Source organism: Gigantopelta aegis, chromosome 6 (assembly GCF_016097555.1).
Source record: "Gigantopelta aegis isolate Gae_Host chromosome 6, Gae_host_genome, whole genome shotgun sequence".
Lineage (NCBI taxonomy): Eukaryota > Metazoa > Mollusca > Gastropoda > Neomphalida > Peltospiridae > Gigantopelta > Gigantopelta aegis.
The window spans coordinates 39,856,944-39,874,441 of NC_054704.1; the positions used below are offsets into that span (position 1 = coordinate 39,856,944).

The 17,498-nt window shown below is 34.6% G+C and overlaps 1 protein-coding gene across 1 annotated transcript in view; it reads left to right on the plus strand.

Moving 5' to 3' along the window:
- Positions 1-17,498, plus strand: part of LOC121374544 (multiple epidermal growth factor-like domains protein 6) — a 110,514-nt gene that overhangs the window by 68,301 nt on the left and 24,715 nt on the right. The window contains exons 17-19 of the mRNA XM_041501649.1: positions 5,649-5,795; positions 7,553-7,696; positions 11,502-11,645. Coding sequence (XP_041357583.1) covers positions 5,649-5,795; positions 7,553-7,696; positions 11,502-11,645 — 435 coding nt within the window. The remainder of the gene's footprint in view (positions 1-5,648; positions 5,796-7,552; positions 7,697-11,501; positions 11,646-17,498) is intronic.

The following is a 17,498-nucleotide window of genomic DNA, read 5'->3' on the forward strand; positions in this document are numbered from 1 at the left end:
CGAATGTCACCCTCTACAAACATTTCCATATCAGATTCGTCAGCGGTTAGCACCATTCGAGATTGTTCAGTTATTCACTGCCCACTGCATCACGTCTGATTAGAATACCTGGTATTTCCGTGTCGATAGTTTAATGGAAAATATTAATGTTTGTAGGATCACTGGATAGCAAATTAATTCACCGCTCATAAATGATCAACACGACCAGTCGGGCTACTCAGAAACACTTATGACTAGACCGAACCAGCTGTTTACTAGACAGTGTGTATATACATGTATGCATATTTGCACGGTTTCTATTTTTCTCTTATGACAGTGGTCTACCAAGTTTCTATGGATGTGTGAAAAACACATTATCCACAGTGTTTAATTGAATTATTATTTTTTAACCTACATGTAATATTTGTAAGACATGTGAATGCTTACCGACATTATAATATACTTTTACATACCTAAACAATTTAACATGTATGCTTAATGACATAGATGTGCAACGTTTGTCATTTCAAAGGGTTTTAAGTAAGCAGTATTACATAATATTATACAAAAACAATTATTTATGCAGGAAAATAAGGTGTGATTGGGGCGTCAACAGTAGATTTGTCACTAATTACAATGTAGTTTCATACGAAAGGGGCTTAAGTTATAATTCATAACTGAACTGTAGAATAGAATTTAGATTTGATATACCTGGATAGGTTACCATCTGTTTCTCTATGTTTTACATGGTCGGATAGGAAACTCGTATTGATCCCGCAAACACTTTCCCTCCACGATCTTTATTTTCAACAATATTGCCTACAGCAATCTACGATTGTTCTGTCCGTCCATGGTCCCTGTATTCTAGTAAACTGGTATCATACAGGTTTGGATTCTTACAAACTTCGTTAATGAGAAGTTCGTCTTCTATTGAAGAAAGGGGGACTTTTTTTAACGCCAGCCATCTTTATTTTTACCTCAACAAAGCAGAAACGCAATGCGCAAAAAGATAAATAAAATTCATCTCGGGCGGATTGGAAACGGATCACCCGTGCGAACGCTGAAAACATGTCAGTTTTACTCGCTTCGCTACGTCATCTTGCGTGCGCCTTCCGCGCGAGTTTGTTCGACGGATTTTTGTTGTCGGGCAACCTTGCGGCGACATAAATTTCCGTTCCGTATGGAGGTAGGCGAGTGAAGTATGCATCAACCTTTAGAACAGTTACTTACCTGAATTGGTAACACGATGTGAGATGTGTAAAAACAGTTATTATTAATTTATTTGAATTGGTGATAGGTTCCTCGTGGACATGAAGTAAGCTGTGGCATGTTTGGACAAGGGAAATAACTCTTCATGAGTTCTGTGTTTGTGATTTCGCCGCTAAGATGAGGAGCATCCGTGTATCGTCCGTGATTTATATGCAATAATTTGATTGGTTTATAAATCAAATCTCGTGATTAAATATGCAGAGATTCGATGTTAAATGTCATATACTGGGATGGTATATAAATGGGACACGAGCGTGGTTCAGCATACAGTGGCAGATCAGAGGCAAGCCATATTATAAACATCAACAGTGATGAGCGAACAACTTGAACTGTGTCATTGTCTTGAAGATTAACGTCAGTGTATTTGGATGCTAGCATTTGTTATTCTTTTGGACAAGGACATTTCCGTGAATATAGGCATACCCAATAAATGCCATTGAATTGGCAAATAATCCCACTTAGGAAATCTATTATTAAATTGATTTTTTTAATTATAATATATATATAATATATATATATATATATATATATATATATATATATATATATATATATACTCACTCCAATTACAGCTTGTTTGTGTGAATTATCATTAGTGTGTGTTCCATGCCCAATGCTCAATAGTTTTAAGTTGTTGCTATATTAAGTTAAGTGATAATAAGGCACATAGCTGTTGGTTAGTAGCATGTAAGGTGATAAGGCTTACTATCATTCATGATACACATTACTTCGGCTTTCTGTGTAAGAGGTTCTGTCGCAACCATAGTGTAAATTAGAACGGGAATGTGACAATGTGTTAGTTGTAAAATGGGATCATTTGAGTGACATTCTTATTTTTATATTTTTAAATATAATATTATATTAGCCATGATATTTATTGCATATATCAAGCCTTTTAATCCTAAAAAAACGGGAAGCAAAATTGCTGTGATGTCATATAACTATCCGTAACAGTAACGGTAAAGGTGTGGCTAATTTGTAATTCGCGTTACCGTCAATTCATAATATGTACGATTGAGCAGCTTTAGCATTCTTCGACAATATGCTATGTTTCTAGAAAGTGTATATTTTACAATATGTGCACACACATTTACTATTAAAATCATGGTAATTCCTCTTTGTTTAATATACCCTACAGGTAACGTAAATTACATCTAAATGGGACAGTTTGTATGCAACCTTATTACATCTAATTCGTGCATACTACTGCTAATTGCTCTGAATTATCAAATAATAACACATCACATGATCGAGTTGAACAATCGTGATTCGTGAATTGCACTAAATTAATGTTTAAAAGTTTGTGTGACAGGTTTTTTCTTCTTTTTTAAGATTTTGTCATGTAGAACGACTATAATATTAAAACTTCACAATCAGGAATACAAAATGCGCGCTTGATTTAAAGAATGAATGGATGAATGAATGAATGAATGAATGAATGAATGAATGAATGAATGAATGAATGTTTAACGACACCCCAGCACAAAACAATACATCGGCTATTGAGTGTCAAACTATGATAAATCAAACAAATAATGTGATGATCAACATCAATATAAAAATTCAAGAGTCAAATAAAAACAGTGTAAAGAATTGTGTAAAAAAATACAACTATCACAGATAGATAAAATTAAAATGTAGAATAAAAGTCAGTGTCTCGAAGAAATTGGCATAGAAGTTCTGGATGGAATCGAACTGATTCCATTACATTTCGTTGTCCAAATATATTTTTTCGAGTTCCTTTGAGATAAGTACACTCCATCAAAATGTGGCGTACTGTCAGAGTACACTGACAGTGCTCACACTGAGTTGGAGGATCCTTCATCAAGGTAAATGAATGGGTTAAGTAAGTATGATCGATGCGAGCACGACACAATAATATTTCATCTTTCCAGCACTGCCTATAGGAGGACTGTCACTCTCCTAAGAATGGCTTGATAGCACGAAGCTTGTTCGCAACCGCACCGTCCCAATCATGTTGCCAAGTTGAAAAGATAAATTGGTTGATACTATGTTTAAAATCAGTATAAGGTACACCAACCCTGGCATGAGGCAAATCCAATGCAGACTTGGCAGCTGAATCTGCCTTTTCATTGCCCCTGATGCCAACATGGCTGGGCACCCAACAAAATACAATATGTTTATTGGCAATGGATAAAACGACACACTGTCGTATCACCATCCCAATTAAGGGATGGTCCAGCTTCATATTGCGTAAAGCTTGGAGACACGAGAGTGATTCTGTGAAAATTATAAATTTGGATGCACTAGAATCCTTTATTTCTTCAAAGGCTTTAATGACTGCCCAAACTTCAGCACTAAATATTGATGCCGAAGTTATAAATAAATAGCACTAGTTTCTTGAAAAGTGCTGTAAAGGTTTTTTTTTATAATGCTATATTTCGTTAGTGTCTTGTGTGTGTGTGTGTGTGTGTGTGTGTATGTATGTGTGAAATCTGGCACAAATTGCAACTAGGTTCAACACCTGGACAATCAACAAACGAGCTTCCAATAATTAAAAATTACACATGTTTTGAATTCTAAATGATTATTAAGTATAGGCATATAGGCGAATTTAAAATATGGCTTAAACCGCAAATAGTTAATAAATATAGGTTAAAATGCATATTTTTGTTCCATTAGACTGGTGGCAAGTACACTGAAAATATCCTTAATATTAAAGACATAGATATTATCTGTATTTCTTTTGGTTTTATTCAGAATCCGTACTCTGTTTCGTGCAAACTAGGCATTCTCGAAGTTTATATATCATGTGTGCATCAAGCACCGTTTTAGCCTATTCGCCTTGCGAGCGTACATGAAAAATCAGTCTTGTGAACGTTAGGGACAAGCAGTTGACTGTATTGTCTACTGTTCTGTGCCATTACTAAGGCGTGTGTCTGTTGGCTGTATTCGTCAACAGGCGACCAATGAAAATGTTTTTAACAATCGAATAAACTGAAGCCATAAATTCTCTCATTTTTATACTCGGTAGTTTGTGTATTCAATTAAAAACAAATCAAATATTATATACTTATATTCCTACGGGGCCGCGATTTTATCTTTCCACTGGCATCCCAAAGGTGTTACTCCAATAGTAATATAAGCGTAATGCAGAACGGCAGCCTGTGTTACTGTGGGTACCGGGAGTGCGTTCAGCCAGACCGAGCGGAAACAAATGTCCGCTAGACTGGTTTATACGCTTCGCAGGTAATATAAACCAAATGGCCACGTTCGGAACCAATCAAATAGATCTCGAACGTTACCGAAACGTTTGCTGGCTGAATTTGGGGCGGGTGTTTTGCCCCCGAACCAGTTCGACACAAATCAGTTTGGACCTCACTACATGTATATGATGCACTATCAATGTACCTACATAAAAATAACATTGGTGTCAAATTTGTCACTTTATTACTAATCTGTAGATGGGAGTCTTAAACTGTTATACAGTATTTACTAATAAAGAGGGGTTTATGGGGGTTTCTTTTGTTGTATTCATTTTTTGGTGTGTGTCTTTTTTAAGGGGGAAGTTTCCGTTCACATGTAAATAATTATATAAGTGACAAAATATGTATTCGTGTAATTCTGTTAAGTGCTGTAATAACTTTGTTTACACTTATGAATATATTTAGCATGTTTTATTAGAAACAAAAGAAAGTCTACTATTCAATACATAACATTCCAACAAATAATACAAATGTGTATTGTTATGTATCTCTTTGGCTGTTGTTATTTTGCAAATATATGTCAAACGTGGCATTTTAAACAGTTTTCGCGCACTTTAAATTATTGTTTTCAAAAGCCTGTTTGCGCGCTTAAAAATGAAAATATCCGGGTAAATATGTCCATTAGGTTTCTAGCCCAGAGATATTATAACCCTGGTGGGACAACGCATGTGCCAGAACGATATTGTGTTATTTAAAATCTGCATACAATGAACATCCCCTAAGGTATCTAAGAGGTTGTGATGTATAAACACCAAAATATAGAGTAGAACGTATAGTATTCGACATAGAGAAAACAATCAACTTTGTCAATCAGCTTAGTTTGAAAACCAGTGTCGCGTTCAATCTCTAAGCTTAAATCGAGATTTGAAGCTGGTATAATACCTTCAAATGTCAAATTTCTAACTAGCAACTGGTCCCAATGTCGCATAACGGGGATAGGAATATCAGAAATTACTATTATATTTGCCTGTAACATTTCAAATTTACCATGTTCGTTATTTGTAGACACTGACCGTGTTCAAATGCCCATATCTGTATTAAAGGATCGCGATGCTATTTTGGCCAATCAGTGGCATGTTATTTTCATAGCATTTTAGCAGTACACATTGCAAAGAGTATCTCAAATGATATAATATTTGGTTTCACCATTTTCATCATAATTATATGTTTCAGCTTGTCAGAGAGGTGTGTCATATGGCTCTAACTGTACATATCGATGTGCTACACGTCACTGTCTGAACAACTCCACATGTGACGTGGCCACAGGGACGTGTGTCGACGGCTGTCAACCAGGATGGATAAACAGAGACTGTTCTATAGGTGTAGCATTCAAAACAACTGATCAGAAAACGTTAAAAATATAAATGTTTGTTACGGTCATGTTATGGATTATTATACGTACTGTCTCTACATGTCCCAGTCTATCCTAACAGCACTGGAAGAAGCGGGGTCGGCCCCTACTACTATTTTCTATACTTTACTTTGTTTTATATTGATACCATTTCGTATCCCCCAGAGCCGGGCCCGTCCGCACGACTATACCAACCATAACGACTGGGCTATACCCTAGTCTGATACTCTCTCGTTCAGACGGATCCGGCTTCTCAAGATGTGTATTTCTGCACAAACGTGCACCATCTATATCTAGTGTGTGGTGTCACTATAGTATAGGGTTTTACTGACGGGATGCAACCCATCTCGTGTCTACAAGCCATGCACTGTAACGGCCTTAACGAGGCAACGCATGCGAACATAGGCCCCTATAGATCGGACTATTTTAGACCTTCGTTCATCATTTTATGTTTAAATTGTTTATTTATTTTATTATTATTTTAATATTATTAAATAGTCCGATCCTCTATTTTTCGTTTATTTATTTTTCGACTGTACTTAGGTGTATTTAGGTGTTTTTGGCTAGTTAACTTTTTATTATTTTTTTTTTTTAATTCTATTATCTTTTCCATTAATTGCTATTTTCAACATTCTGCCCATTTGCAACTCTACCCCACCCCTCTTGTTTCCCGGACTCGGTCATTGGCGAAGTCAGATATTGTGCCCGGGAGAGACGTGCTGGAATCGTAATTGAATATAGGCACGTTAATATTGTATCCAATCCAATCCAAACAACAAATGGCGTAATTTTTGGAAGCGACGTCATAACTTAATGCAGCTTCCCCAGTTTTAGCTACGTGTAATCGCTTACCAAAATGACGTCATTTCGTAGTTTCTTTCTAACTAGTTTGAAACCTTTTGATATGGTCATTGTTGTAATAATAATATTATGGATAATGTGGATAATACAGAAATTATTACGCTCGCGTGTTAATCATATTGATTTTACGAAACGAGTGTCAGCATTCAAGTATTACACTCACTCTCGCTGGGGCAATGCAATGAAATAATCCTGACACTTGTTTCGTAAAATCAGAACGACACACAAGCTTGTGTAATAAGGCAAAAAAACAAACGAAAAAAACCCCAGGACAAGTCGGTCTCTGGTGAGACCAAAGTTCTAGAAATGATGCGGTGTATTTCCCCCCTTTTTTAAAGCATGGATTGCACAGAAAAAGTGGGTAGCCTATATTTGATACATAATTAAGGGACATAGTTAAATTGAAATTAAAATGCACGTCCTAGTTAATGCACGATGGCATTTTGGCACCAAATGTGGTTTTATGTCATAGCTAAAAAATCTCGGCAAATTTCGACGTCTTACCACGGGAAATTGAAAAAACAATTGACGCACGAGTGTAAACATCGACGTGCGCGCTGACCAAAGACCAGAAATGTATTTTGTTTGGCTTAATATATATGTACATGTGTATATATATATATATGTGTGTGTGTGTGTGTGTGTGTGTGTGTGTGTGTGTGTGTGTGTGTGTGTTTGTTTGTGTGGGTGTGGCGATTAATAACATCGCATCGTTATTTAAATCCTCCATGTCTTTTGAAATACTGTTTCACTTGCATAATAAAATGAAGAAGAAAATAAGAAAAGACAAAACAATAACGCACAACTAGCAATTACAGACAAACAAACATCAATAATAATAATAATGAATGATGTTTTCTTCCAGCGTGTAAAGCGGGTATCAGATATGGTCCCAACTGTTCACTGTTATGCGTAGATAGACACTGTCGTGGACAATCATCTTGTGATCTTACTGACGGACATTGTGAAACAAATTGTCAAGCTGGATGGAAGGGCGTCGATTGTAGAGGTACACCAACACATCACTACCACTTTAATATTAGCACTCGTCTGTAATACTATACATGTCAATGATAGATGACCTTACCCTCTTTCAGTTCAATATATTTTTATGAATGTTTTTTGTGTTGTTGTCGGTTTGTTTGGGTCTTTTAAAGAATGTTTAATGGACGCATTCATAAACAATTAGGGCAATTTGAAAATAGTGTTGTATTTTATTTAATATATATTATTAGTATAAACTATTTTTTAAACTACTCACAACTTAATATGCAGTAAGAACGTCATATTTATATCACTAACAACTAATCAATTTATAATAAATAATACACTGAAACTGGTTTCTTCTATTGTCTGTCAAGGTCTTATAATTGTCAAGAAGAAAAAATAAGTATTTAACTATTAAAGTAAGCAGTACTGGTGGCAATTTGTTAACCAATAGACGTATTGATAAATAAGCAGCGGTTCACTCTTATGAATAAATATGGTCCAAGTGACAAAGATAGACAAGGATCTTACAAACTGGAAACAATCTTAGAAATAATGGGGAATGCATCATACATAATAACTGCATATTGCAATTTAATGTTAGATAAGTATACAAATGTGTCACATTGTACTAGTTTAAACCATCAAAAAGCTAGAACTGAAATTTGAAATCTGATCGGTTTAAACTATATTTTATTAAAGAGACATTAAAGAGACTTGTTAACGATTGTAATCAAATATATTTCCCTGCATAAAATATTAGTGGCTGCATATTAAACGTGTTTCTGATTGTTGTAACATTTGTACCAGGTTAAATTTCATTTTATTTCCTAAAATATGTTTTTTTCGTACGAAATTCGTAGGAAATTATTTGAAGACAAAATTCGGTTTGCAGATCTTTCAAATATTAAGACGACCAGAAACACATTGAATATACAGACACTGCTATTGTAAACAAGAAAATATATTTAATATGTAAGTTTAATCGTAGAAATATTTTATTATTCGGAAACATCTTACAATGCAGCAAACTCAGGAATGTCCCTTTAACGTCACATTTGCGGTTTCGGGATCAGCGTACGCGTATATTAAGATCTCTCCCTAAATGTTTACAAATACAAAATGTTTCATTTGCAGCCGAATTAAAACAAGATTATATTCGCAAACAAACAGAAAGAAATGTATGGTATTTTCTTGGTTACTACAATTCAGATCATCAAATAATAAAAGTGTTACATAAGAGATTTTAAAAATTGAACAAGTGGACATTACGAACCACTAAACAATTTTGCAACGTAAAACAATAATATATATTCTGGATGAAAAGTGTTTATCTAAACAAATGCATTGCCTGTTTATTGAGTAATTCCTTACAGTCTACAGGTACATTAGTATTTATGTATGGATTAGCTTACAACAAACAAAATCGTTGGCATGCACAAATCCCTTTTGGGAAAATGTTAGGGTTTGGAATTGGTTGTCAATTCATCATCGAACATCAGTTATAATCGTTTGGCATCAATCGATAAATGTTCGATTGAACAATCAGTTACAGGTTTGTTTGTCCATAGTATAGTGTATTAGCTTTAAGCCTTCCGGCTTATAGGCAGACATTTTATAAACAAATCAATAACATTTGACAAGTGGTGCATACTGTGCGTTATAATTACATGGATATAAGAATAATTTAACGTATAAGGACCGTGCACCTATTGTTGTGCTCAATGGGATCAGAGACTAGATGCTAAACATTTCTCATTTTAACTTAAAAAGTTTTTGTTTTTCTTTGTGTTGACATAAAAATAAAAAAAAAAAAAAAAAAAAAAAAAAAAAAACTATTTACACTAGTCCCATCAACTAAACTGGAGGAGAATTACAATTAACATTTTCCCAGACAATCCATTATCGATTTTTATAATTGATCATCAAATTTCCATTATATTCGATTATTGGAACATCATTACTACAAGTGACAAGAAGAAAGTGAAAAACTCATTATTATTGGAATCAATAATAAAGATGCTGATTAAAAGATATGGACAAATAAACGAATTGTGTTCTAAAACCATCTGTTTAATAATACAAAATGATTTACATATGATGAGTTATGTATGAAATATAACTTTAGACAACTTATCTGGTTTAATTAAAGCACTGAAATATTATAAATTGAATGTATATACGAAATTAGTAAGAGTACAAATGCCGATAATACTGTTTGGTCTAGAAGAACTTCTTAAAACAAATGCTTGTCAAAATAACTACAAACATATGAACATGCAATAAATGCACAAGTGGAATGACATCATATGTTTGGTATACAGTTATGTGAAAAAAAAAATGGTAGGGAAATGTATATATTTCGGATACAGGGCTTCGTTACCTTCAGTACAAGATTAAGATTTGTTTCAATAATAAAAACAAATAACAACTTTCAAATATATGCTATAAAGGATTCAGATAAAAAAAAGTGAATATTTAATGCACTTTTGTGGCTATGTAAACATGTTCAGACATTCTGGAATACAGTTATAAACTGGATATTCTTTAAAAGTAAAGTCAGAAAATGCACAAACAATTAGTTTAGGCAACACCAATTTTGACCTTGTACATGCTTTTTTATTTTTGTTTGGTGAAAAACTGTACATTTCCTCTATGGACTTGATGGCTATAGGCTGTGCCCATGACGGGTGCAGCCATTGGGGCAGGATGTGCACTTCTTTCACGAACACCTGGTATCACCATTGCTTTTTCAGTGATTCATGAGTGCATGAGAACGAGCATGGGATAGTGGATTATGGAAGCAATCTCGACTTTGCCGAATATCATGTTGACTGCTTTCTGTAGATATACCGTTTTGATAATGCAATACAGTTTTGTCGTCCAGAATTAATACTGTTAATTGCCAAACAATACATATATAAATCAAAATCCAAAATAAAAAACTAACGCTGTTTGGATTTCAAAATGATCTGAATATGTATTATCATATAGACAAGCATATAGACAAAACTAGTCGTATAGAGTATGTGTATTTATGTTTTAGAATTATTGATCAGTTGATTATATTACAAAATATTTAGAATTGATTTACAGATTTCTAATATTGATAGAGAAGTGATTTACATATATATAATATTAATAAGACCTTTTCTTATAACGCATCAGCTATTTTATTTGAACATTTTATTTTATCAAAATATATCAGTTCTATTTTGAGGTAAAATTAAATATACGCGTGTATATATATATATACATATATATATATATATATATATATATATATATATATATATATATATATATATATATATATATATATATATATATATATATATATATTATAAATTTACATATATATTATAAATTTACATTTTAACCATATGAATAATAGAAACAGTATACATACATTATTTATCTTCTGGAGAAAACATCAACTAATGCTCTTTGTTTTATACATTACTTAGTATTCGTTCCTTTTGCCAACGTTTTCTAATGTGGAAGTATTTAACTGATCATAAATATGACAAACATCACATTGTACTGTCATATACAAAATATAGTGTTGATATAATAGTAGTGTAAGTCACATATATACATTTTATAGGTCATGGAAATCACTAGCTGATAAAGTTCAATGATACTATTTTAAATCTAGATACCAAGGTGTAAAGTAATCATTTGATCCTTTGAACAACAACATAATCAACTTTCTCTTGTTTGGAAATAAAAATATAGCCCGTCTAGTTTGATGGACTTTGATGTATGCGCATTTGTAAATTTGTATAAAACATTTACGGTAACAGTTGACATTGCAATTGCTTCAGAATGTGACTGGAGGTACGGTGTTCGCTGTCATCTAGAGTGCAGTAAGAGAAATTGCAAGAACGACAACTCACCATGTGATTTCCAGACTGGAGAGTGTGTTGGTGGGTGTAAACCTGGATGGATCCATTCAACCTGTACAGAGGGTATGATAACAATTATTTGAAAACATATTTATATACTTGAATGAATGAAACATACTGAACATGTAGTTTGATTGGGTGCGCAATATATTGTTATGTAAATATATGCGTTCGTTTAAGTCAACATAAAGTTCAGGTTCTATATTTATAAACGTACTTAAGTCAATGTATGATACTTGTCTATGTACTTTAAGTATGTATTTAGGTATCATACATTGACTTAAGTACGTTTATGAACACGGAGCTAGCATTCCAAGTTATATAACGGCACGCCTTGTTATAACTCCTATTATTATAAAGTGTGTGTGCTTTATATTGGTCAGAATTCAATTACTGACTCGATTATTAAATCATCGACTTACTAATATCCAACAAAAATAGTCGGATAACTGTATTAATTCCAGTTTTTCAATACCAATTGAGTACCATCACATTGGCAAGGCTTATACAGTATGGTTGTAAAATGCTAGCTACATTTTGTCACATTCCAAAATCGTTTCTAAACTCTTAATTCATAAATAAATATATAAGTTATGTAGTGTTATCATGCCACAAAACTTTATTGATATATACTGTACTGAAACGCATGATTTAAGGAGTATGATATTGAAATTCTACTTGAGTTGAGTCGAGCTGCATAACATTACCTATATTTTGGGAAATTTATTTAGTCATCATATATCGACGATGTATATAGTGAATGCAGGATAAATAATATTTTTCTTGAATTAAAACGTATTTCTGCCAATGGTACAGTTGACCTGTATGTCATCAGTCGTAATCTATATCTGTTTGTAAACTGTTGGGGTTTGAATTTAAACCATCACCATCAAAGGATGTTGGTCAAACACGGACCGGTACGGAACGAAATTAGATGTTTAATACACAGAATGAATGAATGCTAATACACAGTGCATGAACGGAACTGTATAGTTTGTGGAAGTTGTGATTATTTATAGCAATGATCAATCATTTGCTGTTATGACGATGCTTCACCGGTTAAGTGTTTTTATTACCGGTATTATAATTTAAAATTATATTTGTTATGAGTTGTAGTGAAAAGATCAATCATATAAACGGCTTAAACTAATATTTTCAAATGTTTTGAAACAGTTTTGTATGCCGATTAGTACGGAAAATGGCAAAACGTTAAATTCACCTGCGATAAAATAATTTATATAATCTATATTTCACTAAATTCGTGCTAATATCCATTACGTTTATATTTATTAATCTATAGCATATAATTATTTGATGTCCAAATATAAAAAATAAACAAGATTCACTTAAGATATTCTCATCCTTGCCCATTTTATTTTCACTGTATAGTTGCTTGCAAGATGACTACAGTCACTTGTTATCTGTAAATGTATAAGTATAGTCACTTGGTAGATTTTGTTTTTGCTTTGTCCAATAAATACAATATTTTAGAAAATTAATTTAATTAAACGATTGATTGTAAACAATTTTAAATTTATTTTTAGAATATTTAACTTTTGGAACGTAAATAAGAATCTTTGTGCTACTTCGGTGATATGCGATATCGCAAATATACTGAAGTTGATGCTACTACTGAACAAAATTTAATGTCTGAACAGTAGGTTCGAAACCTGCCTGTTCACACATTGTCAGGCTTTCTCCCAGAGCATATGTTGAGGGCACGTAATAAAAATAAAACACATCATAAGTGCCCCTTCTATATAGTTATGATTTGAAATACTAGTTTCGAACCTAATATTTGAAAGTAGTCGGTCGTAACAACTGGTTAAAATGCTTCTAGTTTTGAAGAAGTTACGTTGGCATAGCGGATAGACAACTTTATCGTCAAATGTCATGCGAATCAGCGAAGTAGATTCGAAACCTGCCAATTCATATTTGGTATTTTTAAATATCACTATACACTATATAGATTAGCAATTCGTAGCATAACGTTTGATCAGTTCTGTGTACCAAAAACATACATGCAAATCAGCACTGCAAAACGTTAGATCACGTGAGTAGCCAGTGGTAAAAGAAAAGTCCCACAAAATTCTGTCTAGTGGAATTGTTCCAATTATGGAACATATCTTGCCTATGATTGTCTCTCAATCCTGTTCCCAGCTCGTCCCAGAGATGTTTCAATAGGTGACATATTTGGTGCGAATGCCGGTCAATCCATACGCTGGACACCATTTTGTATGAGGAAATGGGTTACAACATTGGCATGGTGGGGTTTGGCATTGTTGACTTGCAAAAGAAAACCAGTGTCAAGTTAGTGAATTAACGGAAGGACTAAAGGCTACAAAATATCGTCCCCATACGTGATTCTTGTCAAGTTTCGATGGGTGATGTACAGAGGAGTTTTGTAATGTACAGTAATGCAAGCCCGCGCCATCAATGTTCCGCTGCCATATCTGAACCTCTTTAGCCTTGTCATCTACCTTGACTACGATAGACACGGATTCTGGCGTCGTTGAACTGCAAACCTACACTCGTTGGTCAGTAGTACCCTTCGCCATTCATCTAGTGTCTAGAGCATCTGTGACGTCTATACCAGTCTTGGTGTGTTCTCCGAAACTGGAAAAGGTCGTGGTCTGACTGCTTGCAAGATCAAATATTGGCTTGTAGATGATTTCATCTTGTATGGTCAGAGACCTGTATTCCTGTTTCCTAAGACAGTGACAGTGCGTTGACGTAATGCCACGTGTACAAGATACCAGTGTTCACGACGTGATGCTGATTGCAGCATACCAGAACGAGGGCGACGGATAATGGAATTGACCTCTTGGAAGCGTTGCCACGGTTTGCATACTGAATACATTCTGAATACAGCCCAACCTCTATGTCACGTTTCCTAGAAAACCAAACATACTAAACAGAATACGACATCAGTGTCAGAGATACCATTCATATCGTAGTAAAATAAATGGTATCAAACGTTCATTCATATAGCCAAACATGCAATATATCCATATTCAAATCAACAGAATGTACATCAATTTCAATTTTAATAATTTTTATATAAGTACTTTTTGCCGAAACCACGTTAAAATGGCTATGAACTCAGATTAGTCCCTTTAACGTAGACACCGATAACTAAGGTATAATGACGTTTACACAGAACAAGAGTAAGGAATCGGATGACAATTAACTATATAGTTGTTTTTATTAATTCCCGCAAGTGACTATACAAATCAGGATTTGCAGAAAAACAAGCAAAAGTCTTATCTATTGCAAGTATATTATTTTTCAACCTTTTTTTCTACTTCAATATGCCTAATGTCACCCATGCATCTTCAATACAATAAACAACTATTTCAAAATAATGCTTTCAAAAGGAGATGAAATGGACTTGTGTGATTATGTTTACCCAGTAGCGATGAAGTTTGTTTCAGAATACGTCTATTGTTTTTATTTATATGTACATGTATAAACTTTTGTTATGCTAATTTGGGATGGATTGGTTTACCCAGACCAATAATTGATATTTTGTGTTTATACGTAGAAAGAAGATAAATATTATCAAACTTACCCACACTAAAACGTCCCAACTCCAATCGAAAGTCAGTGGTCATCGTTAAATATAGTCACTGATTCCGAAAACGTTCTTAAAGCTATACAGTTCCGTTCATGCACTGTGTAACCCAGCTGTGGGATTAGATGTCTACCCGTTCTGTCATTTTGAAGGCTTAATATTTTAAAATTATTGTTTACAAATTATTCCAACATAAGAAAAGTTATTGTTTCTTCACACCCATAGACTCATTTTGTTTGTTTATGTTCAGGATTATTTAAGGACAGTTGTGGAATTGACTGATTAAAGCCAAAATTGATTTAATACGCTATTTGGGATACCTTTACGCACTGGCGAATCTTGGCAGGTGAGGTCACAGGGGCCCCATAAGACACACACACACCACCCCCTCCCCCGCTGTCGTTTAAAGCACCCTTTTTTATTTACAAAAAAATAAATTTGTTTTAAATTCACCTACCCCAAAATATAGTAAAGCGACAGATTCACGACGACATAATCTAATGTCAGGTAATTATATTAAAAGACATGTAATCACAGTCAATAATATCGGACCACTTTAGTAGCTTTATGTCATTACATGTATTTTGAAGTTCGCTAATTTTCGGTAATTGCCGAGAACAGTTACCCATTCGGCATACTGTTATACTGCAATTTTGGTTGAGCATTTAACTCGCACGTAATTATATTTATCATATAGTAGTTAGCATATCCAATGAAATAACACTATTGCGGCTGACACACACACACACACACACACACATAAATTGAATACTTTGGTTGCACATGCATCGCCATTTTAGGCTCAGCATTATTTATTCAATAGGTGTCTGGCCCGAATCCAAGGGGAGAGTGCTGGGGTACGTACAATTTCTACTGGGAAGAAGCACAAGCCAGATCCTTTTTTATATACATGTATATAGGGTAGTAAATGAAACTAACCTGTACATTTTCGTTCTCGAGTTCGGGGGTGTGGTGTTAGGGGGGAACATATTTCTGTAGAATGAATGAATGAATGAATGAATGTTTAACGACACCCCAGCACGAAAAATACATCGGCTATTGGGTGTCAAACTATGGTAAAAAAGTAAAGTTTGTTTTATTTAATGACGCCGCTAGAGCACATTGATTTTTTATCTTATCATCGGCTATTGGACGTCAAACATATGGTCATTCTGACACTGTTTTTAGAGGAAACCCGCTGTCGCCACATAGGCTACTCTTTTTACGACAGGCAGCAAGGGATCTTTTATTTGCGCTTCCCACAGGCAGGATAGCACAAACCATGGCCTTTGTTGAACCAGTTATGGATCACTGGTCGGTGCAAGTGGTTTACACCTACCCATTGAGCCTTGCGGAGCACCCACTCAGGGTTTGGAGTCGGTATCTCGATTAAAAATCCCATGCCTCGACTGGATCCGAACCCAGTACCTACCAGCCTGTAGACCGATGGCCTGCCACGACGCCACCGAAATATCACCGAATTTTACGGACACCGAATTTTACTCTAAACTTCAATTTGTGCTGTATTGGCCATTCTCAAAGAGAATGTTACACCCCTGCACCACGGTGAGGTTACAGCACGCGCAGGGGTATTTCTGTAGAAGATTATGATATAGATAATACATGTTAGTGTACTTTTGAATATTGGAGGTGTTCTTTTTAAACGTTACACCCCCTCCCTAGAACCATTCTGCATCCGCCCCTGCGGTCCGCTTTTCAACCCCCCCCCCCCCAAAAAAAAAAATAATAATAATAATAATAATAAAATTACCATTGATATGGAGACCGCATATTAAACAAAATCGTAAATTGATGTTACTATACGCCCTCCCCGTCAGAGAGCATTAAGAACTTGAAGGGGAAATTTCCGTACGATTGAAATACATTTTATATAACGTTATTGTTGTGGGGGGGGGGGGGGGGGGCGGAGGGGAGCGGTAAACCCTCGCCTGATTTTGCAATACATAATGATTTCATCCGCTTGCAATCTGCATAATTATGTTGTTATTTCTTGTCTCTTGGTTTGCGTTCATCTTAATCTTCCAATTAGCCTAAATCATATTATATAAATTGTAAAATTCACTTCTTTTTTTTCACACTAAATGCTCCACACAGAACAGTAGCGACACAGTAAATTGTTCTGAAAACGTGTAGCTGGGCAGGTATATATTCTGTTCTGGGAGAGCATGCCCCCGCCTGCTTCTTTCTGGATTTCGGCTCATTTATTTTAGGTAAACTCAAACTTGCCAATTTTATAATTTGTGTGACCCACCTTACAAAATACTGGATCAGCCTCCGTTGCATGTTCGCACAGAGATTAAAACAAGAAGGAAATGAATGAC